At 39.2% G+C, this 22,831-nt stretch overlaps 1 protein-coding gene across 2 annotated transcripts in view; it reads right to left on the bottom strand.

Annotated features, from left to right (window-relative positions):
- Window positions 1-1,674: 1,674 nt before the first annotated feature.
- Window positions 1,675-22,831, bottom strand: part of LOC129031128 (plasma membrane ascorbate-dependent reductase CYBRD1) — a 35,655-nt gene continuing 14,498 nt past the window's right edge. Inside the window, exons 2-4 of one of the 2 annotated variants that reach the window (XM_054477024.2) lie at window positions 17,987-18,195; window positions 6,306-6,460; window positions 1,675-5,284 (exon numbers count right to left, since the gene is read on the bottom strand). In XM_054477024.2, the coding sequence (XP_054332999.1) occupies window positions 4,981-5,284; window positions 6,306-6,460; window positions 17,987-18,195 (668 nt within the window). In that variant the 3' untranslated portion in view covers window positions 1,675-4,980. The remainder of the gene's footprint in view (window positions 5,285-6,305; window positions 6,461-17,986; window positions 18,196-22,831) is intronic. The other variant, XM_054477025.2, reaches the window with a different exon arrangement.

Genomic DNA, 22,831 nt, shown 5'->3' with positions numbered 1-22,831 from the left:
AGAAGGGAGGTCAGACACCCTTCATGACAGCCCCTCCCTTTTGGAGTTTAGGTATAACTGACCAGCGTTAATGTTAAAATAGAGATCATACAACTAACAAAATAGACTCTTTATGCCAATAAAATACCAAATTATATACAGGACCTAAGGCCATGTCAGATAAGGGTTAAGTCACACACCCTTACAGTTCACCCCAATTCAGTGTATTGGTTAATGGAGCTCCTTATCTTAAAATATTCCTTTCTGTTGACTCCCAAATTTTATTTTTATTATTTTTATTTTTTTTGAGACAGGGTCTTGCTCTGTCACTTAGGCTGGAGTGCAGTGGCATGATCACGGCTCACTGCACCCTTGACTTCCTGGGCTTAAGTGATCCTCTCACCCCAGCCTCCTGAGTAGCTGGAACTACAGGCACACGCCACCACACCTAGATAACTTCTTAATTTTGTTTTTTTAGAGATGGGGTCTCACTTTGTTGCCCAGGCTGGTCTTAAACTCCTGGGCTTAAATGATCTTCACACCTCGGCCTCCCAAAGTGCTAGGATTACAGGCATGAGACATTGCATCTGGCCAACTCCAAATTTTTAGGCAGAGCTCTATTCCTTTAACCAATTGCATATTAAAGAGTCTCTGAACCCACCTATAAACTAAGCTTCTGTTTCAAGTTATCCCACCTTTTTGGGGCAAACCACTGCATACCTTCCATGCATTGATTTATGCCTTTCCCTATAACTCCTGCTTCCCTAAAATATCTAAAACCAAACTGTAATTCCGACTGCTGGGGCACACTTTCTCAGGACCTCTTGAGACTGTGTTCCCGAGGCCATTGACACTTGTATTGGCTCGGAATAAGCCTCTTTAAAATATTTTACAGGCTACTCTCTGCCTAGGGGGTAGCACTGCTCTACAGGAGCAGTCATGGTGCTGTAACACTGCCTCTTCAGTAAAGCTATTTTCTTCCACCTCTGGCTTGCTCTTGAATTCTTTCCTGGGCAAAGACAAAAACCTACACGGGCTAAGCTCCACGTTGGGGCTCCCCTGACCTGCATCAGTTTCTCTAACCTCTTACTGCTCAGGAGTCAGGTGGCCAGAGGTCACAAAATTTGTGACTTCCCCAGTTGCTCCTATAGATAACATCACTATTGTAGAACCTAAGATTGGTCAGGTAGTGAAGAGCTGACCCCACCTGGACTTGTGACTCATGACTTAATTGGTCCTGTGGCCCCCCTCCAGCGGGGGACTCAGTGCATGAGGATTGTTTTCTACACACCTATGATTGCACCCCCAGCCAATCAGCAGCATCCATTCCCTTGCCCCCTGCCCACCAAACTATCATTGAAAAACCCTAACCTCTGAGCCTTCAGGAAGACTGATTTGAGTGAGAACTCCAGTCCTTCTGCTTGGCTGCTTTGCATTAATTAAACTCTTTACTGCGAAAAATTTTATATATATATAATATTAAATATTATATATAAATATTATATAATATTAATAGTAAATATTATAAAATATGTATTATATATTACAGAAGCTGGCTTTTCAGTTAACATAATCAAGAAATTGAAAAAAGACTATCTCTGCTGAAAAATAAACAAATAAACCAAAAACCATGGCAAAGAAACTTTCACAACAATGCCTACCCCTGCTACCCCAGACAAATCGATAACACACAAAGAGCTTCCAAAATAACTTTTATTACTATATAAAAGAAGTCAAGAAAAAATAGATGCATATTTTTCCTACAAAATTATAAAATATTCAGGATAGTTAATATTTTTTCCATAAATGCGCTAAGATAAAAAGATAGAAATCTTTTCCACTTAAGGTTTTCAGGTACCTCGTAGGAATTAAAGAATAATAATGTTCTTTCTTCTACATTTTCCTAAAGACATAGCAGTTACAGTTTTCTGCTGGAGTTATCTAAAAAAGGACATACCAAGATAAATTTTCTATCATATTGAAATAAAATTAGCATAAAGCTTTACTTCTGTCTTTGTGCTTTTAGGTTGGCAACTGTGGTCAATCAGTGCTGCACTGGAATTTCCAACTCAGCAGGGGAAAGAATCTAATTAAAAATGACACACACTCTATATTTTGTCCTTTAGAAAACAGAAACTGCTTGTCGGTATCCCTTAAAAAGTGCAATTGCCTTCTTTGTCATTTCTTTGTAGAGTCTGAGATGTTGTTTCTAAACAGCACAGCTTACATGAAACCACGCAAGGAAAGGAAAGAAAGTGCTTTAGAGGGCAGGTTCCATTTGACACAAGCAACACAGGAAGCCGTACACTTTTGATGACATTAATCCAAAAAGTATATTCATTTGAGTTTCTCAATAAATGCTTTGAGAGAAAAGGCTTTAATGTTGATTCAGATGAGTGTTAAAATAAAGCTTTCTTTTCTGAAATTAGATTATGGGGTAAACCAAGCCAGATTATCTCTGGAGATGACAGAAGCCATAATTATTTGGGGAAATTTCAATCACTGTTTTAGAATTGATACCTAAGGCTTTCTTCTCCCCTATTATTTGTGGGCTTTTTCATGAGATATTTTTCTGGGGAGATGCTTAGGTAGGAAATATCAGCTTTTGAAAGATAAAGGTACAATTATCATTAGAATCAAAAGCCCATTAAATAAGAGTCTCAAACAAAGGTTTTCTAGATATATTTTATATATGTTGTTTTCATAAAGATAGAAAAGAAATTCCTATAATATCTGTAAGATTATCCTCACATTAGCCCACATGAAAGATAAAATAAAGGGCTGAGATGAGGGGTGCTTAAATACTTTGCAACAGAGCTATTCTAGTGCCAAAGCCATAATTAACTTTTCACTGATAACCTGTTTCTTAGCCTATATAAAAAGGAATGGCCACCTCAATTCTGGCGGCTTAGTCACTATCTAATCCCTTCCTCCAAAAATCCTGGAATGTTGTGTACCTCTGTGTAATGGAACACCCAACTTATCAAATGATGTGTGACTATGCAACTACTCCTTCTACGGCAGCAAGACGGTGCCATGCTCTACCCATACTGAATTTAATTGTACCACCACTTTGTGCCAGGCAGAGGGCTGGGTACTGGGGATCCTTCTGGCTCTATTACCAATTTTGGAAATAGAATGTAGTAGAGAGGAAGAGAACAGTGTTGCAGCAAGGGGATCTTGAATGGTTTTTCATGAAGTTTAAGGGATATGATGGAGTGTGGCTTGTATTCAGTCTTTGAAGTAAGTACCAGTTACCTAAAAAGAAATCCACTAAGCACCAAAATGTTTAGTGTATTTGGTGTAGAGTTTCTACCCACATTAAAATGCTTCAGTTTAAAATTGAAGGGAAGGCAAAAAAATCAACCAAAAAATGAAAAGTATCATTTCAGCATAAGCACTACTCTAGGTTTTAATTTGTCAGCCCAGAGCCCAGACAGAGATGATACTCCAAACACGAAAAGTCACCTCCAAGTCTCAATTCACTACTGAGAACCCAAAGCTCAAAATATCCCCTAAAATTCCATAAAAATCAGGAAAGACCCTAGCTATTGCCCCAGGGAAGGGCAGACCATGAGATAGGTCTCTTTTTGCTCCAAACTGAAAGTTGTTCAGCAGCTAAAATCCTGAAGAAAAAAATATTGCAATTAATTAACTTGAAAGCTACAGATGTGCTTGTCCAAATCTTTGTGTTACCAAGACACAATTTTAAGATCAAACAAGTCTCAAGGTAGGCCATGGCTTGTTGGCAGTGGTAGGGGTCCTATGGCCTATTTCCAGGTATGGGTGGCCCCTTTTCCTTGGTTATCTGGGGAATCTGCCTCAGCTGACAGCAAAAGGTAAAAAGCATCCCTTTAATAACTCCACCCCACTCCAGCAATTGAGGTTTATTCAGGGGTGGGTCAAAGTAGTACAAGACAAAAATAGCATAGTGAAATGGTTAGAATCCAGACTGAGGTGCCAGACTGCCTGCATCTGAGTCTCAGTCCCACCATGTATGAGCCGTGTGACCTTGGGGTGAGTTACTAGCCTCCCCAGGCTTCAAATCTCTCACCTGTAAAATGGGAACAGTAACAATACCTACTTCATCCCGTCTGTCTGGGGACTGAATGAGCTAATATTTGTAAAGTGCTTAGAGGAGTGTTTGGAGCATAGTAAGTGCCATGTGAGTACTTTCAAAAATAAAAACAAGAACTTGGGGAAAAGTGCTCTTTGAGGTTTGTAGGGCAGTGTATGCTACTTAAGTGTTGAAGCATATTTTCATTCTAAGAGGTTTAGCATCTGGATCATAAAGTACATCAACCCTAGAGAAGTCTTGGGGCTAACTTCAGTTTTGGAAATTCTTCCAAGTCTGACCAGAGAAGATCTCTTCAACCACCTGCTCTAATCTATCAATACCCTAACATAAACCCTAGTCTCCAGGGACAATTTGAGCCCAAACCAGCTGGGGAGGGAGCAGAAGGCAGGCATGGGGAGAAAGGAACCAGGTGCTTTCCTAAATTTCTTTAATATACTCTCATCATGGTATCTGTGTAGTGTCATGATCTAAACCCTGTCCCAGATATTCATTATCGGATTTTAAACTTTTAGGACTGCTTCCCTCTAGTTGTGAAATCATTGTCTCCCAGAATTAACAGGAAATGACTGCATGACAACAGGCCAGGGATGCTGCCAGTTTATCCAATTAACCACTAGTAGACATATATTCACATATTGAGCATCTATTCTGCACAAGGCACCGTGGTAATGTTGTGGTCCTCAACAAGATAAAGGTAACATAACAACAATTTATATCTGCTATTATTTATATTAATCACATCCTTTCCAATTCAGGTCAGTTCATAGGCCTCAATCAATACAAATTATTTTAAGAAACCATCCTTTGTGATTAAAGTAAATATTGATACTACATAGCCCAATTATCATATGGCTAATAGGAGAAGCTAAACTGTAGAGCTAGTTTCGAAACGTGAAGTTATATGGCTCTATCTCTACAACATTTTACATGGTAGATCTCTGCCCAGCCTCATCCAGAGCTAAGTTTCTTTTCCTTGCTGCTACTTCATTGTTTAACTCTGAATCTGATTTGTCCATGTTGTCGCCAGAGTAGGCTGGCATGGAACCTCTTGCTCCCTGTTCAGTGCCTCCACTTGGATGAAGAATGGTAGAATCTGGCTCCTTAGGACGTTTCCATTGCGGTCTGGTGACTATCCAAAAAATGAGGGCCCCGAACACCAGGATCAGAAGGCCAAGCGTATTTACGAAAACACCTTCCGGTGGGAATGTACTGTATGCAGGATCTCTCCTATGAAATAAGAGATGTATCCAATTACAAACAGGATGATACAGCAACATGCAAAACAGTCTTGAATTTATCTGCTCAAAATGCACACTAGTAACAGTTTCAATGTAAACTCTCAAAGCTTGCTATTAAGGAGAAATATAAATTATGCTACAATTCACTCAGGAATATATAATGAAATTGATTTAAAAATAATAAATATGAAAATAATATAGTATCTGTAACACTTGTTTTGAGGCAGGTAGGGTCTGGAGGCAGGCAACCTCAGGTCAATTCACACGGATTTCCTAGATCTAAACCAAAAGGAAAACCCCAACTTTCCACATCTAAGCAGCAAAAGGACCGGAGGCTACTCCCTTTGCAAACCCCGCTTTTCTGCATGGCAGATGGAAAATTGAAAGTATCTCTGATTGGTTGCTTTCTACAACCAATCAAACTGACTGCGGGCCACCACTTCATTTACATGGGGTAAACACCAAGTGGCCAATGGGAAACCTCTAGGGGCTATTTGGACCCAAGAAGATTCTGTATCGGGGCCGTTGAGAGGCTGCTCAGGCCACTCCCGCCCTGTGGAGTGTACTTTCATCTTCAGTAACTCTCTGCTTTTGTTGCTTCATTCTTTACCTGCTTTGTTTTTGTGTTTTGTCCACTTCTTTGTTCAAAACGCCAAGAACCTGGACACCCTCCACCAGTAACAGTTATCACTTAAAATTTTTAAAAAGGATGAAACAAAAATGTATGTACACTATAATTACAATATAAAAACATGCATATCAACAAGATTGAAAGGGAATGTATAACTTCAATAGTTGTTTCATAAGAGTAATACAATTTGTCAGACTTTTTGGTCCTTCTAAACTTTTAGTGATATCATATTACCTATATGATATAACAAATTATTTAAAATATTTTTTAATTTTAATATCTAAAAATTTTTGTTATATTTATATTACATTTTCCCAGTGAACAAGTATTTAACATTTTGTGGCTTAAGTATTACAATTGAGAAGACTATGCAACTTACAGGGAAAAAATCAGTTTCTCTGTCACTCCCATAAGTGCTGTTGCAATCACTGTTCCAAAGATGACAATTCCAGAATAAACATGTATGGGCATGAGAAATGCTCGGAGAGAAAGCGGAGCCCATGGAAGCAGAAAGACTGAAAAACCTGCAAGAAGCTAAATACCAAAAAGTGCAAAGGTTATCATTTAATTTTAAGTTTTAAACTAATTTTAAATTATTTAAAAAGCAATATGTGTAATATGAGAAAACCTTTCATATAGAACCAAAGGGTAGAAAATGAAGTTTCCTCACTCCAGTTCCACTACCTAATGTAACCCCTTTTATCACCGTCTCATGGATCCTTCCAGAAAATTTATTATCCCTATACATATTGTTCTGCATCTTGCTTTTTTCCCTTAACAGAATGTCTTGGAAATCTTTTTCATACCTATACATTTATCTAATTTATTCCTTTTAATGGCTAATATCCTAAGGCTATAACAATTTATTTATACAGTTCTCTATAGCTGTTTCTGTTTGGTTTTTGCTATCCTTAATCCGACTATAGTGAACATTCTGGTACTTACTTGTTTGTTTTTACCAGTCTCCTAAGGTTGCTAAGTAGGAAGGGAAGGAAAAGATTTTTTAAATCACTAAAACCAAATACATTAGGACACAGAATTTAGTCAGTTCAACCTAAAAAGCTATGTGGAAAGAAGTTGATTTTTGTTTTATGAGAAAGAAATGAATTCTGCAGAAAAGTTTTCTTCATTTCCTTGATAATTAAATCACTAGTGGGATACATCTTTGCAGAGAAGACAGCAAGGTTCCTATAAAAACTGAAGTCTGTTACGCTTTCACGGTTTTGTCACCCCACACCTTTGCCCATCAAGTATCCTCTCTTCAACAAGATAAAGATGACTTAGTGGCTACTGAATTACTGAGTTTAAAGAAACATTTTTTTTCAGATGCCTATTTAGGATCTACCATCCTAGCAAAACAGTTATGAAAAGAGAGGAGAGTGGGGAGAAAGCACTAACATCAGTGTTCAGCTTTCTTGATTGAGATCCAATGGCTAATGGGCAGACAGAAGAAGGGAGGCAGGGTGAGGCGTCCAACGCCCTAATTCACACTGAGAATCAGCTCATGTGTAATACAAAATAGTAATAAATGGAAACTAATAACAAAACAATTTGTATGATTTGTCACTTTAACAGACTGCAGAGGAAAAATCATAAAATCATCAAAACAGATGGTGAAAAACATTGGTAGGATTCAACATTCATGTATGAGATGTTTTAACAAACTAGCAATAGAAGATAATTATTTTAATCTGATTATATTAGGACAGAACATGCTATAGGAACTAACAGGCTCCATTTTCAAGAGCTTAACATATAAAAGTATATTTCTTGCACACACACAGTCTGCTTATGGTCTATAGGCATTTCAGAGTAGCTCTCTTCTAAGACATGACTCAGATCTAGAAGGGATTTGTCTTATATCCCTTATCACCTATTCCTATTCAGCATTTTTCTGAAAGTCTCAGCTACTGAGTTAGGCAAGCAAAAGAAATGATGATAGAAAAAGAAACAAAACTTATTAATCACATAAGATTATAAAACACAATCCAAAAGAATCTTGAGATTAATTACTAACATGTTTATCAAGTTTGCTAGGTATAAATTTATACTTGAGATCAGTTGCACTTTTTGTAGAGGCAACAAGTGAATTAATTTTTAATGATACCATTTTTAATAGCAAGGAGCTAGCAATAAGTTGGAGACAACAACTCTACAAAGAAAATATAAAGCTTTGCAATATTTTGGAGAAGGCTAAAAAAAAACAGGCTCATGATAATGAGTTGGAAGACTTATATTATACAGATGTCGGTTCTCAAATTCATCTATAGATTAAATAAAATCCTAATAGATTTTTGGTGGAATTTGATGCATTGATTCTAAAATTTACATAGATCAAAGGGCCAAGAATAGCCAAGATTAACTTTTGTTTTCTTAAGTATATCCTAATACAATAAATTCTGTAATTTACAATAAAAAAGTAATAACAAATGCATTTGATAGGTTGGTTTGCATATTTTATTATTTAGTTAATACCCAAAATGCCTGAATATGTTAGAAATGGTTCAGAGGGTTCCCTCTTGGTGGTTCAGAATATTCCTAAATCTTCTTCAGTGAACTTCAGTGATTCTGTTAGTATCAAAGGGCAAGCTTCCTGATGTCCATGCTGTGCTTTCTATATGAAAATGGGGGCCGAGTGTGATGCCTCACGCCTGTAATCCCAGCACTTTGGGAGGCCAAGGTGGGAAGATCACTTGAGTCCAGGAGTTCAAGACTAGCCTGGGCAACATGGCGAAACCCCATCTCTACAAAAAATTAGCTGGGCGTGGTGGTGCACGCCTGTGGTCCCAGCTACTCTGGAGGCTGAGGCAGGAGGATTGCTTGAGTCCTGGAGATGGAGGTTGCAGTGAGCTAAGATTGTGCCATTGCACTCCAGCCTGGGTGACAAAGTGAGACCCTGTCTAAGAAAGCAGAAAGAAAAGAAAGGAAAAGAAAATGGGGCTCAGGGATTTAGCACAAATATATCTCCATAAATCATCATATCTTTTCTGTGGCTTACCCATAGAAACATATATTTCTCATTCCTGCTCTCCTATTTTCATTCCTAAGATTCTTTCTGTTTTCTCTCATTTCCTCCATAATTTGTCATGTGTGTCTCTCACAATCCTGTAGGGCTCAACAGTCTAAGCAGGTAGGAGGTCAGAAATTTGCTTACAGGATCCCTGAGCAACTTAACTACCCTAAATCTGACTTTCACCATTAAACATTTTTTGCAACAAAAGAAAATTACATTTAAAAGGAAAAGAAAAACATTACAGAATACTTAACTTTGATTAAAAGTGTTCTGAATGCTACAATGATGCGTATTTATAATTTATAATAACATAATTTATAAATAATCATTATTTCCTTTTAACTATCTTAATCTTAGCACCTTACAAGTGAAGGTGATCATTTATAACCTAGTGGACCGAAAATTATAAGACCTTTTGTCTCTCTAAGTCAGTAGTGGAAGTGCTGTTCACAGAAGGCATGCATTTAAAGGGATGCCTGCCGTAATCCCAGCACTTTGGGAGGCCGAGGCAGGAGGATCACTTGAGATCAGGATTTTAAGACCAGCCTGGCCAACATGTCGAAACCCCGTCTCTACTAAAAATACAAAAACTAGCCGGGCATGGTGGCACGTGCCTGTAGTCCCAGAGAAGCAAGAGAATTGCTTGAACCCGGACAGCAGAGGTTGCAGTGAGCTGACATTGTGCACTTCATCCTGGGTGACAGAGCAAAGCTCTGTCTCAACAACAAAAACAACAATAACAAAAAAATAAAAAATAAAAAGATGCCTGGGCCACATTCTGACCTGCTAAATCCAATTTCTGGATTAGGGCCCAGGAATCTGCATTTTTAACACACTGCCCAGGCGATTCTTACACATGTTGAAGTTTGAAAACGACTGCTGTTGATTCACTCGAATTATTCTAGAGATATGGCTAAACAGTCTGGAAAACCCTCAAAAGAGAAGGTAGTGGAATCTTCCATTATATATAGTCGACAAACACACTAAATGCCAATTAGATGCAAACAAAGTGCCCCAGTGTTTAGGAATCATCACCTACAGGAAGCTTTCTTCACCACAGTGGAAGTTCTTAAGAGCTAAGGAAAAATAAACTTTCATAAAAAGTTATTACTTAGAGATGAAAGTGAAAATACAGTATGACCCAATCAATTATGTTTAAAAATTAAATGTCTATATCTACATTTGCATAGGCATAATAAAAGCCTAAAAGGAATAAGCCAAAAGGTAATGATATCTCTAGATTATGGCAGTATCAGTGGGGTTTTTCATTTTTTGTTTTTTTATTTAATTTGTAGCAGCAGCAGAGGTTCTGCTCCTTGTGGAACAGGGATACCCCATAGGCAGTGTGCCCAGAATGGCCAGGGTTTTTTCTTTATATCTTTCTACATCTTATAAACTTTAACATTAATGTGTATTACTTTTATAATTAGAAATAGACAATAAAAGTTTACTTTTAAAGTTTCCATGTTGGCTGGGCACGGTGGCTCATGTCTGCCATTCCAGCACTTTGGGAGGCCGAGGTGGGTGGATCACTTGAGGCCAGGAGTTTGAGACCAGCCTGGACATCATGGTGAAGCACTGTCTCTACTAAAAATACAAAAATTAGCCAGGTGTGGTGGCATGGGCCCATAATCCTAGCTACTTGGGAGGCTGAAGCATGAAAGTCGCTTGAACCCAGGAGGCAGAGGTTGCAATGAGCCAAGACTGCACCATAGTACTCCAGCCTGGGTGACAGGGTGAGACACTGTCTCAGTAAATAAATAAATAAATAAATAAAAAGAATAAAATAAAGTTTCCATCTTAAATGTCTGGGCATTTCTCAGTTAATTATTACTATTCTTAAAGATATAAATGTGTACTACTATGGCAGTTTCTCACTTTATGAAGCAGATGAGTTTTATTTGTTTTTATTTTTACAGAGATAGGGCCTTGCTATGCTGCCCAGGTTGGTCTTCAACTCCTGGCCTCAATTGATCTTCCCACCTTGGCCTCCCAAATTGTTGGGATTACAGGCATGAGCCACCATGCCATGTCTGGCCTGAGGTTGGTTTTTTCTTTTCTTTTGTCTTCTTTTTTTTTTTTAGTGTGTGTAAGCTTTTAGACATAACAAACACTCTTATTGCAAAAGACATTAATGAGACCAGAAAATATCTACCTGGCTAGCTTTTGTAATAGGTATGGTTTGCTTTTTTTTTTTTTTTTTTTTTTTTTTTTTAGGGTAGAGGTAGATTTAATGAGCTTTCAAGTAAACTATAGATTATTATATGGAAGCTCTTCCCAGCTCTCCTTCATCTTTGTGCTATTTTATAAACTCATTCAGTCCTTCATTCCACATACGTTTTGCCCCTCTTATGACCCACATGTTCTGAGTGTTGGGAATGCTACACAAGACAGACAAGCTCCCAATGTTAAAGAACTCACATTTATTTTCATTAATATTACTGTTAATGTCCAACTTTTTGACCATTCATAGGCTTTTCTCTTAGATTAATTATTCTGAAACATTAGCACTAATCTGAATCACCTTATGTGCTTGTTAAAGCACAGATTGTTGGGCCCCAGCCCCAGAGTCTGGTTCAGTGGATCTAGGGTGGAAGCTGAGAATCTGTCTTTCTCATTTCCCTAGTGATGCTAATGCTGCTGTTCTAGGGACCAAACGCTGTCTTAGGTCATTGCCAAATTGCATTCCTCCAATGTAATGACACTTTTCTTCCAGGGGTTAAAAAAAAAATCAAAAATAAATAAATAAATCTAACCAGCACCAACTACAATATGCCCATAGATTTTTTTATAAAGGACATAACAGACACTCAAACTGGTCATTAAGTCTCCTGCCAATATTCTACATCTCCTTGCTACACTGTCTTTTCATCACATCCACCTGGCAATACCCCAACCCTGGCTCAGCCATCTTCATGACTACCCCTGGTCTGCTAGGTAATACTGGAGTAAACCGCAATCACAGAGACTAGCATCACTCCAAGTTCATGATTATGAGCAGTTCAACAACCCTGCTCAGCAAACCTCTATTGTCTTATTTATCAATGAGCTCTCCATTCTCCCCCATCCTCAAATGTCTGACTCTCCGATGTGCCTCCTTGCTCTTGGGGGATGATCTTACTATCACCTCATGGGAAAAACAGAGGCAACTTCAGAGAAGAGCCTCAATTTCCTGCCACCAAACAAAACAAAGCAAGAAATCACCCCAAGCCAACAATTCTTTTCTTCAATTACATTGGAGATTATGTCCTCCAATTTTCCAGCTGTGCTCTGTGACCTGCTTTCCAAGGACCTAGCTATAGATCACTGTGTCTCTCCAGTGTTTGCAGTGTCTCTTTCTTTACTGGTGCCATCCTGTTAGCCTTTCCATAAGCCCAAACTTCTCACAATAAAAAGCAGAAGTAGGAAAAAAAAAAGGAACACCCGAATGCCTCCTTGGACTCCCGTCCCTGTCCAATTGCCACTCTCTCTGTCTCCTCCCCTCTCACTCAAATCTCTTAACTGAGTTATCACTCTGTTTCCTCACCTTCTGCTCCCTCTTCAATCCATTGCAGTCTGGTTCCTAGGAAGGAAGCCAGGAAATTGCTTTCTGGGGTCATTAGTGATTTCCAGGTTACCAAGCCTAATGATCAGTTTTCAGACTTTATTTTGCTTATCTCCTCAGTAGCATCTAACACTCCTCCAGCCCTCTCCTCCCCTCCAATGTTTCCCTTCTCATCCACCCACTTATTCAAACTTGTGGCCACCCACCTGCTCAATAAAGCCTGTGAGTGACTCTCTCTCATTCTTTATATCATCTACTTTCCAAATCACATTAATTCTACCTCCTAAATATCTTTAGAATCTATCCACTTTGCTTCACTGCTACTGCTACTCCTCTAGGCCACCATTGTTTCTCATCTTAACTCCATAAACACCTGCAAGCTAGTCTCCCTATAATTATGCCTGTACAGCCTCCAATTAATCTTCCATGCCCTACTCTGGGCAGCCTGGTCTCCTCCCTACTCCTCAAATACCACAAACTCTTCCCCACATGGTATTCCATCCACCTAGAAGACTCTCTGCCCTTTCAACACCAGGCTTGTGGCTTCAGGTCTTGGTGTGAGGTGTGACTTCCTTTATCCCCTATATGAGAGCTCTCACATACTATATGAGAGGTCTCCCAGAACACTTCCTATCTACCAAATACTCAATTGCCTATCTTCCCTGCAAGCTTTACAAGGGCAGAGAGCATGTCTCTTTGAGCCCACATTTGTCTTGTGGAACAGGTATCACCCACACAGCCTAGCCTAGCAAGGTATCTGGCACATAACAGGTATTCAGTTCACTGCTGAATACATGAATAGATTTGGGAATAAAATTGCAATGACATAAAATGCATGTTCTTAACCATGAAGGTACCTATGATCAATAGTAGAAGTGGAAAATACCATCTGCAGGTCATAAAGGGGCATACCACAAGATTTACACTTAAAATAACAACAGCTAATTTGTGTCATGCCAGTGTGCTAAGCCCTGGGCTGAACATTTAGATGCATTATTTGGCTTTGATTCTTATGATTTTGTGAAGGATTATAATCCTTGATTTATAGCTGAGCAAAAGAAATTCAGAGAAGTAACTTGGTCCATGGTCACCAACTATCAAATGGATGAACCTAATCCAAACTGAGGTCTCCCTAATTGCAAATCCTGTTTTCTTAAACACTACCTGTCCTCTGGATCTGAGCAAGAAAGAAGCCAGGTGCCAAAATTCCTCCCACTAAGCAAAGCCATGAAGTTGTGAAATAATATTTCTGAGAAGCTCGGTTAGCACAAAGACAACAACGCAAGATATGAATCTGGATATTTCAGAAAGCAAAAGAGAATTTTGAGACAAATATGTTTTTAACTCACCCAGGTTTAAAAATAGAATATATTTATATAATTGACTGTATTAAGATATTAAAGAAGAAAACTTAAGGTTGGGTGTTTATAGTTAGTAATAATTTATTGTATATTTCAAAATACCTAGAAGAATTGGAATGCTCCCAACAGAAAGTAAAGATAAATGAAATAATGGGTATCCCAATTACCCTGATTTGTTCATTACCCATTGTATACTTGTATCAAAATATCACATGTACCACAAAAATATGTTACGACTATTATACATCAGTTAAAAAATAAATAAACATTGGCCGGACGTGGTGGTTCACACCTGTAATCCCAGCACTTTGGGAGGCCAAAGCGGGTGGATCACTTGAGGTCAGGAGTTCGAGACCAGCCTGACCAACATGGTGAAACCCTGTCTCTACTGAAAAAAAAAAAAAAAAAAAAACCAAAAAAAAAATTAGCTGCATGTTGTGGCACGAGCCTGTAATCCCAGCTACTCAGGAGGCTGAGGGAGGAGAATTGCTTGAGCCTAGGAGGCAGGTGTTGCAGTGAGCCAAGGTGGCAGCACTGCACTCCATCCTGGGTGATAGAGCAAGACTCCATCTCAAAAAAAAAAAAAAAAAAAAAGCTATATTCATCTCAGCAGAGATAGCAAAAGCATTCAATAAAATTCCACATCCATTTATGATTTAAGAAGAAAAATAAAACCTTTGCACAAACAGGGATAGGAGGAAATGTGACGCATCTGTACTCAATGGTAAAATATTAGAAGCATTCTTCTTATTTATTAATTCTTTTTTAGCCTTTGGCAAGCATTCTCTTTAAAATAAAAAATAGTCAAAGATTCTTTTTTTTTTTTTTTTTGAGACAGGGTCTTGCTGTGTCACCCAGGCTGGAGTTCAGTGGTGGGATCTCAGCTCACTGCAGCCTTGACCTCCCAGGCTTAAGCAATCCTCCTGCCTCAGCCTTCTGAGTAGCTGGGACCACAGGTGTGCACCACCAGAGCTGGCTTATTTTTACATCTTTTGTATGATGGGGTTTTGCCATGTTTCCCAGGCTGGTCAAGAACTCCTGAGCTCAAACAATCCTCCCACCTAGGCCTCCCAAAGTGCTGGAATTACGGGCATGAGCCACTGTGCCCAGCCCCAAAAGTCAAAGATTTTTCTCTCTACTTCTCTACATCTTATGTCTTCTATACACTTCTACGTACTTCAGTACTTCTACACACTTGAATTCTGTACTGCGCTGGCTAGGATACAGAGGATAAGATACTCTATAGGACGCAATTGGCTTTGCACATAAATAGTAGGAGCAGAGATGATTCAATAAATGGTGATGGGAAGATAGTTTACCCATCTGGAAAAAAATGAAGTTGAATCACATCACCTCACACATTAAAATTAATTCCAGATGAAGTAAGTACTTAAATATCAAAGACAAAACTATTTTTCATATTGTTGGGGTTTTTTTGGTTTGTTTTTTCTGTGTACTAGAGTAGAAAAGTAAAAGACAAAATTTTAATGCTCTTAGTAGAAAGCATAAGATAATATTTTGACCTCAGGGTAGAGAAGAATTTCATAAACAAGTCACCAAAAGAAAACAAAACAAAGAATGATAGTCTCAGAGGAAAAGATGATTAATTTGGTTGCATTAAAGTTGACAATTTCTGTTTATCAAAAGATATTAACAAAAGAGAAAATGCAAGCTTCAAACTAGGAGAAGATATAGCAATATATATGAATGAAAAAGAATTCGATACAGAATTCCTATAAATCTTTAAGAAAAAGAGAAACATTTTTTAAATAGACAAAAGACACAAACAGGTGTGTCTTAGAAGATAAAACACAAGTGAAATGAACATTAAAACTACAAGAATACATCATTAAATACCAACTAGTTTAGCAAGGATTTAAAGTTTAAAGAGGATGCAAGCTGGTAAGGATATGGGAACTCATAAACTTCTGGCAGGAATATAATCTGGATCAATCACTTGGGAAAACAATTTAGCACTATCTTTTTAGGTTGAGCTTGTAATTTCACTACTATGTATATGCCCAGAAAAACCTTTAGATATGAGGACCAGGAGATGTATATATGAATATTCAATGCAGCATAGTTTCTAACTGAAAATAGCAAGAGAACAGGTAAGTAAATTTGTGGCATATTTATACAGTGGAATACAAAAGTAAAAATGAATGAACTATAGCCAGAAGAATCAATACAGTTTAATCAGTAGAGTTAAAAAAAAGTTGCAATAGAATATATATGAGACCATTTTTTTAAAAAGTTTCATTTAAAAAGCAAAATTAAACAATATATTATTTAATTAATATTTAACTAAACATCTTGTTTAATTAATCAATATTATTTAATTAAACATCTTGTTTAATCAATATACTGATTCACAGTATGTGATAAAAGTATTTTAAAAAGCAGAGAATGAGAATAAACACCGGGAGAATGGTAACCTCTAGGGGTTGGGGTAGGTAAGAACTTTATCTGGTTGAGGAGAAGAGATGAGGAGGAAGGAGAAGGAGAAGTCAGAGTGTTTCCAAGCCAGCGAGATGGACTGGATGTCCACTGCTGGCAGGGAGATGAAGGGAGCCGGGTACAAGGAAAAGAGGACTCCAAGGCTCAGGGCAGCCCCAGCTGATGGCCAGCAAGGGAACAGGGACCTCAGTCCTGCACACAGAAGGACCTAGACTGCCATCAAGCTAAATTTGCTTTAAGCTGATTCTACCCCAGTCTCCCAATCAGAGCCCTGGAAGGCTGACACCTTGATACTGGCCTTGTTAGACCCAGAGCAGAGAAACCAGCCAAGCCAATCTGGACTTCTGATGTACAGATACCGTGAGGTAATAAATTTATGTTGTTTCAGGCCATTAAGTCTGTGGTAATTTGTTACCACAATGGAAAATGAATTATTTATGGATTTTTGTTACCTTTATTAATTTACTTTTCCTGGTGTATTTTGCTGTTCCCTTATAGTTACCTAAGTAAATAGCTTATGTATTTTAAGTTTTCTTTCCAAAAAATATAATAAAAGCATTTAAGCCTATTCCTCTGGGAACCATTTTAATTAAACACCAAATATTTTTATTTATTTATTTTTTTGAGATCAGGGTCTGGCTCTGTTGCCCAGGCTGGAGTGCAATAGTATAATCTCAGCTTACTGTAACTTCTGCCTCCTGGTCTCAAGGGATCTGCGCACCTCATCATCCCAAGTAGCCAGGACAACAGGCGTGCACCACCCTGCCCAGCTAATTTTTGTGTTTTTGTTTTAGAGATGGGGTTCTGCCATGTTGCCCAAGCTGATCTCAAACTCCTGGGCTTAAGCGATCCACTGGTCTCAGCTTTTCAAAGTGCTGGGATCACAGGAGTGAGCAGGGCACTATGCCCAGCCAAGACCCACAGATTTTTAAATAGGTATTCTCTTTATTGCTAATTGTTAGTTCAATCTCTCTCTCTCTCTCTCTCTGTCTTTCTTTTATTTGTAGAGACAGAGTCTCCCTATGTTACCCAGTCTGGTCTTGAACTTCGGAGCTCAAATGATCCTCCCACCTCGGCCTTCGAAAATGCTGGAATTATAGGCATGAGCCAGTGTGCCCAGCCTGATATTTCTTAATTTTACATATTAAGATACAGAGCAGAGTATAAGCTGGTTTTTAGAGAATCCAGATTAAAAGTCATATCTAGTATAGGAAATCTTTATTTCTTATTATTTTATTCTGTGAATTCTGCAATTCTGGTGCCCTCTTAGGGGAAAATAGTTATAATAGAAACAAATGTAAAGAATGTTTAGAAAACATTTACAGTCGCTGGGCGCGGTGGCTCACACCTATAATCCTAGCACTTTGGGAGGCCGAGGCAGGCGGATCACCTGAGGTCCGGAGTTCAAGACTAGCCTGGCCAACATGGTGAAACCCCATCTCTACTAAAATACAAAAATTAGCCGGGCATGATGGTGAGTGCCTGTAATCCCAGCTACTTGGGAGGCTGAAACAGGAGAATCGCTTGAACCCTGGAGACAGTGGTTGCAGTGAGCCAAGATCGCGGCACTGCACTCCAGCCTGGGCGGCTAAGTGAGACTCTGTCTCAAAAAAAAAAAAAAAGAAAACATCTACAGTCTCTGAATTGTTTTTATAACTTGCTTGTAAATACACTGCAATACTGACCTGTAACAAATAGCATATGACAGCTATCAGTCCAACCCAGCTGTGCAGACTGTACATATTGGCTATATTGTTAACATTGTGGTTCTCAAACACGGCCACCACAGAGATAACTGCAAGAATGGCAGCAACTGCATTCAACCCTGCATGGATGGATTTCATCAGGAGCTTGCTGCATTTCCAGGTCCATGGCAGTCTGTAGACGATGATGGCTAGGGAGAGATGAAAGGACACAGAATGTGTTTTGTTTTGTTTTTTAATCAACACAAAATGAACAGTTTGACACACTGGACACTCCCTTTTTGAAACCTTTTTCCCTTGGCTTTTGCTTCTCCCTTCTTCCCCATGTTACCCCTGCCTCTCAGTGGCTCCCTCTAGGGGACGGTGGAGGGGTTCCTTTGCTGGCATTTTCTTCACTCCCAACTTGTGAATGAACCTTGGTGCCTCTGAGGATCGGTCCTAGGGCTTTTTCTCCCTCTGCACTCCCTCTGTGGGTGATCTCATTCACTCTTTCACTGAAATGCTGTCTCCAGGGCAGGGACTCCAAAAAATTTATATCTCCAGCCCAGAACTGTCTTCTAAGCTCCAGACCTGCATAATCCAATGTCTTCTTGGTATTTCCATACGGTGTTTGCTTCCCAGACATCTCAAACTGACCACATCCAAAACCAAATTCCTAATCTTAACAATCTGATTTATGCCTGTTGTCTCCTTTCTTCTTAAAAATGTCTTAGTTTGGCCGGGCCCAGTGGCTCATGCCTGTAATCCCAGCACTTTGAGAGGCTGAGGCAGGGGTATCACTTGAGGTCAGGAGTTCAAGACCAGCCTGGCCAGCATGGTGAAACCCCGTCTCTACTAAAAATACAAAAATTAGCCAGGCATGGGGTGGCATGCACCTGTAATCCCAGCTATTCCGGAGGCCGAGGCACGAGAATCGCTTGAACCCGGGAGGCAGAGGTTGCAGTGAGCCGAGATTGCACCACTGCACTCCAGCCTGGGCAACAGAGCAAGACAAAAAAAAAAAAAAAAAAAAAAGGCTTAGTTTGATAAGAAAAAGAAAGGAACAGAAAAACATGCAAATTTAAACCATGCAATAGAGACATACAAATTTAAACCGAGTGAGAATACCTCTACCACATATCTGAATGGCTAAACCTGGAAAACACCAAGTATCAAAATGAATACACAGCAGTCAGAACTCTAATGTTGTACAGATGAGTGCTTTAATGAGAACAAAACTTTGGAAAACTGGCAGTATCTACTTAAGGTAAAGTTATGCATACCTTATTGTCCAGCAATTTCACTCTCGGGTATATGCCAAAAAGAAAATATGTATATATGATCATCAAAAGATACTAGAATATTATTAGCAGTACTATTTATAGTAACCAAAACCTGGAAACTCCCCCAAATGCCCATCATCAATAGAATGAATAAATAAATTTACACCATGGAAAGAAATGATCTACGACTAGAACTAGACCCAGTAATATGGATCAACCTATAATGTCAATCTCAAGAAGCCAGACATTAACAAGTATATAATGTAATTCAATTTATATGAAGTATAGAAACCAGCAAAACTCATCTCTGCATTGGAAAAGTCAGGATAGTAGTTGCCTTCATCGGGAAGGGTATAGCAACTACAACGGAACACACAAGGGATTTTGAAGACTCCTACTAACATTCTGTTTCTCAATCTAGGTGCTGGTTTCACAGGTGTCATAGACAGAAGATTCATCATTCTGCATGTAGAACAAACTCCAATTAAGTTTTTTATGGGCCTGGCGTGGTGGCTCATGCCTGTAATCCCAACACTTTGGGAGGCCGAGGCGGGCAGATCATTTGAGGTCAGGAGTTCAAGACCAGCCTGACCAACATGGCGAAACCCTGTCTCTACTAAAAATACCAAAAAATTAGCCAGGCGTGGTAGTGCACACCTGTAATCTCAGCTACTTGGGAGGCTGAGGCAGAAGAATCACTTGAACCTGGGAGGCAGAAGTTGCAGTGAGCTGAGATCATGCCACTGCACTCCAGCCTGGGTGACAGAGCAAGACTCCATCTCAGAAAAAAAAAAAAAAAGTTTTTTACAAAGGGTTTTCTTAAGTGTCCTGGTTTAAGCAATAAATTATATGGCCACCTTGACCAACATGCAGTTAATTTTTGTTCTGAAGATAAAATCCTGCCCCATCCATCCCTCCAGTCTGTGTCAGGGAAAATTTAGATATCTGGAAATGTGTGGCAGATTGAAAAAGTTTATAGAATACTTCCTCAGACGATGGATTCCACTATATCAGCAGGGTATCACGTATATTTCTTTTCTTTTCTTTCTCTGTCACCCAGGCTGGAATGTAGTGGTGCGATCACAGCTCACTGCAGCCTTGACCTCCTGGGCCCAGGTGATCCTCCCACCTCAGTCTCCTGAGTAGCTGGGGCTGCAGGCACGCACCACCACACCCAGCTATTTTTTCTATTTTTAGCAGAGATGGGATTCCATCATGTTGCCCAGGCTGGTCTTGAACTCCTGGGCTCAAGTGAACCACCTGCCTCAGCATCCCAAAGTGCTGGGATTACAGGCATGAGCTACAGTGCCTGGCCTCATGTACATTTCTTAATTCCAGAAAATAAAAAGGAGCCTCACTTCACCAAAGGCTTTTATAATTTTAATATATAAAACTTCAGGCCAGGCGCAGTGGCTCATGCCTGTAATTTCAGCACTTTGGGAGGCCGAGGCAGGTGGATCACCTGAGGTCAGGAGTTCGAGACCAGCCTGGCCAACATAGTGAAACCTGGTCTCCACTAAAAATACAGAAATTAGCCGGGCATGGTGGTGGGCACCTGTAATCCCAGCTACTTGGGAGGCTGAGGCAGGAGAATCGCTTGAACTTGGGAGGCGGAGGTTGCAATAAGCCAAGACCGCACCATTGCACTCCAGCCTGGGCAACAGAATGAGGCTCTGTCTCAAAAAACAAACAAACACCCAAGAACTTCATAGGATTATAAAAATATAAGGGATTATCTATTCCTTTTTCAGGCAGAAACACATCTAAACCTACAAAGACAGATGTGAATTCAGCCCCTTTAAAGCTTTCAGCATAGGATGTCATTTTTCCTATTCTTTGGTTCCATTCTAACACTTAACAGTCCTCACCATTAGGACAATATTTCTTTTACTTAATCCCAACCCTGAAGTACTGCTGCTTACTAAATTTAGTGTGTATATGGGTATCCTATGAACGTCGATTGGTTATACTTCCTTGAGAATGTGGAGACTTTCTGGATAATCATTTCTATATTCAAGGAATCTTTTCAAATGATTTAATGCAATACCTTAAAAAGTACACTTTTAAAGCAAACTCAAGGCCCCCTCTCACCCCTACTTCATCTTCTCTGAGGGCGTTAATGTGTCTTGCTGTTTCTCCACCGTATCCCCAGAGCCTAAGGCAGCCCTGGACTCAAAGCATGTAGCTCCTCCATAAGTATTTTTTAAATCTCTGTATTTTTCTTTTTGAGATGGAGTTTCACTCTTAGTTGCCCAGGATGGAGTGCAATGGTGCAATCTCGGCTCACTGCAACCTCGACTTCCTGGGTTCCAGAGATTCTCCTGCCTCAGCCTCCTGAGTAGCTGGGATTACACGCCCAGCTAATTTTTTAATTTTTAGTAGAGACGGAGTTTTGCCATGTTGACAAGGCTGATCTTGAACTCCTGACCTCAGGTGATCCGCCCACCTTGGCCCCCCAAAGTGCTGGGATTACAGGTGTGAGCCACTGTGCCTGGCCTAAATTGTTAACTTGACATATAATAATTGTGCATATTTATGCAGTACACAGTAATGTTTCAAAACATACAATGTATAGTGATCAGATCAAGGTAATTAGCATATTTATCACTTCAAACTCATTTCTTTTTGTTGAAAACATTCAATATCCTCTCTTCTAGCTACTTGAAAGCATATAGCATATTATTGTTAACTCTAGTCATCCTACAGTGCTATATAGAACACTAGAACTTATTTTTTAAACTATTTTGAGATTATCGTAGATTCACAAGCAGTTGTAAGAAATAGTACAGAGAAATCTCATATACTCTTCACCCGGTTTTCTCTAACATCTTATATAACTATGGTACCATAGCACAACCAGGAAATTGACATTGATACAATCCTCTGACCTTATTCAGGTTTTTTTTTTTAATTTACTTATTTTTTATTTTTTTCTCTCCCTCCTTCTCCATCCCTTATTCAGATTTCACTAGATTACTTGTGTGTATGTGTGACCCATAAGTATTGTTTAAATAAACAAACACAAAGCACTCTCTACAGACTGATCAAATCTAGAAACCAAATTGATGCCAACTCAAACACTGTGGTTTCCCCTCCTCATGCTTTTTCTCCTCTAAGCGCACACTACATAATTCTCTAGTTTCCTGGGAAAGCAAATGCCTCTTTACCCAATGACCTAGTGACATTTTATCTACAAAGTGGAGCCTTCTGCAATCTGTGTGTGATCAGGCAATAGTAAAATAAAAATGTGCGATATATGAAGACCTAATAACACATCTCCCCCTTGCCTGCATTGGGCTCATTTATTACACACACACGCACACATGCACACACACACACACACACAATTGAGTCCTTGCTAAGTAGTAAGTACCATCTAAGTGCTTCACAGTTTCATTATAATTCTCACCTCAACTCTGTGAAGATAGAATTATTATTACTATTGTACAGAGGAAGCTGAGGCAGAGAGGTTAAGTAGTTTGTCCCTCCTCAATTCATGGTTTAAAATTAATATTGTTGTTTTTTTGTTATCATCATCACCATCATATTATACAAACACCACTCC

The sequence above is a fragment of the Pongo pygmaeus genome, chromosome 11, assembly GCF_028885625.2.
Source record: "Pongo pygmaeus isolate AG05252 chromosome 11, NHGRI_mPonPyg2-v2.0_pri, whole genome shotgun sequence".
NCBI lineage: Eukaryota > Metazoa > Chordata > Mammalia > Primates > Hominidae > Pongo > Pongo pygmaeus.
Note: the sequence above shows the minus strand (reverse complement) of the source record. Positions and strands in the feature narration are given on the sequence as shown.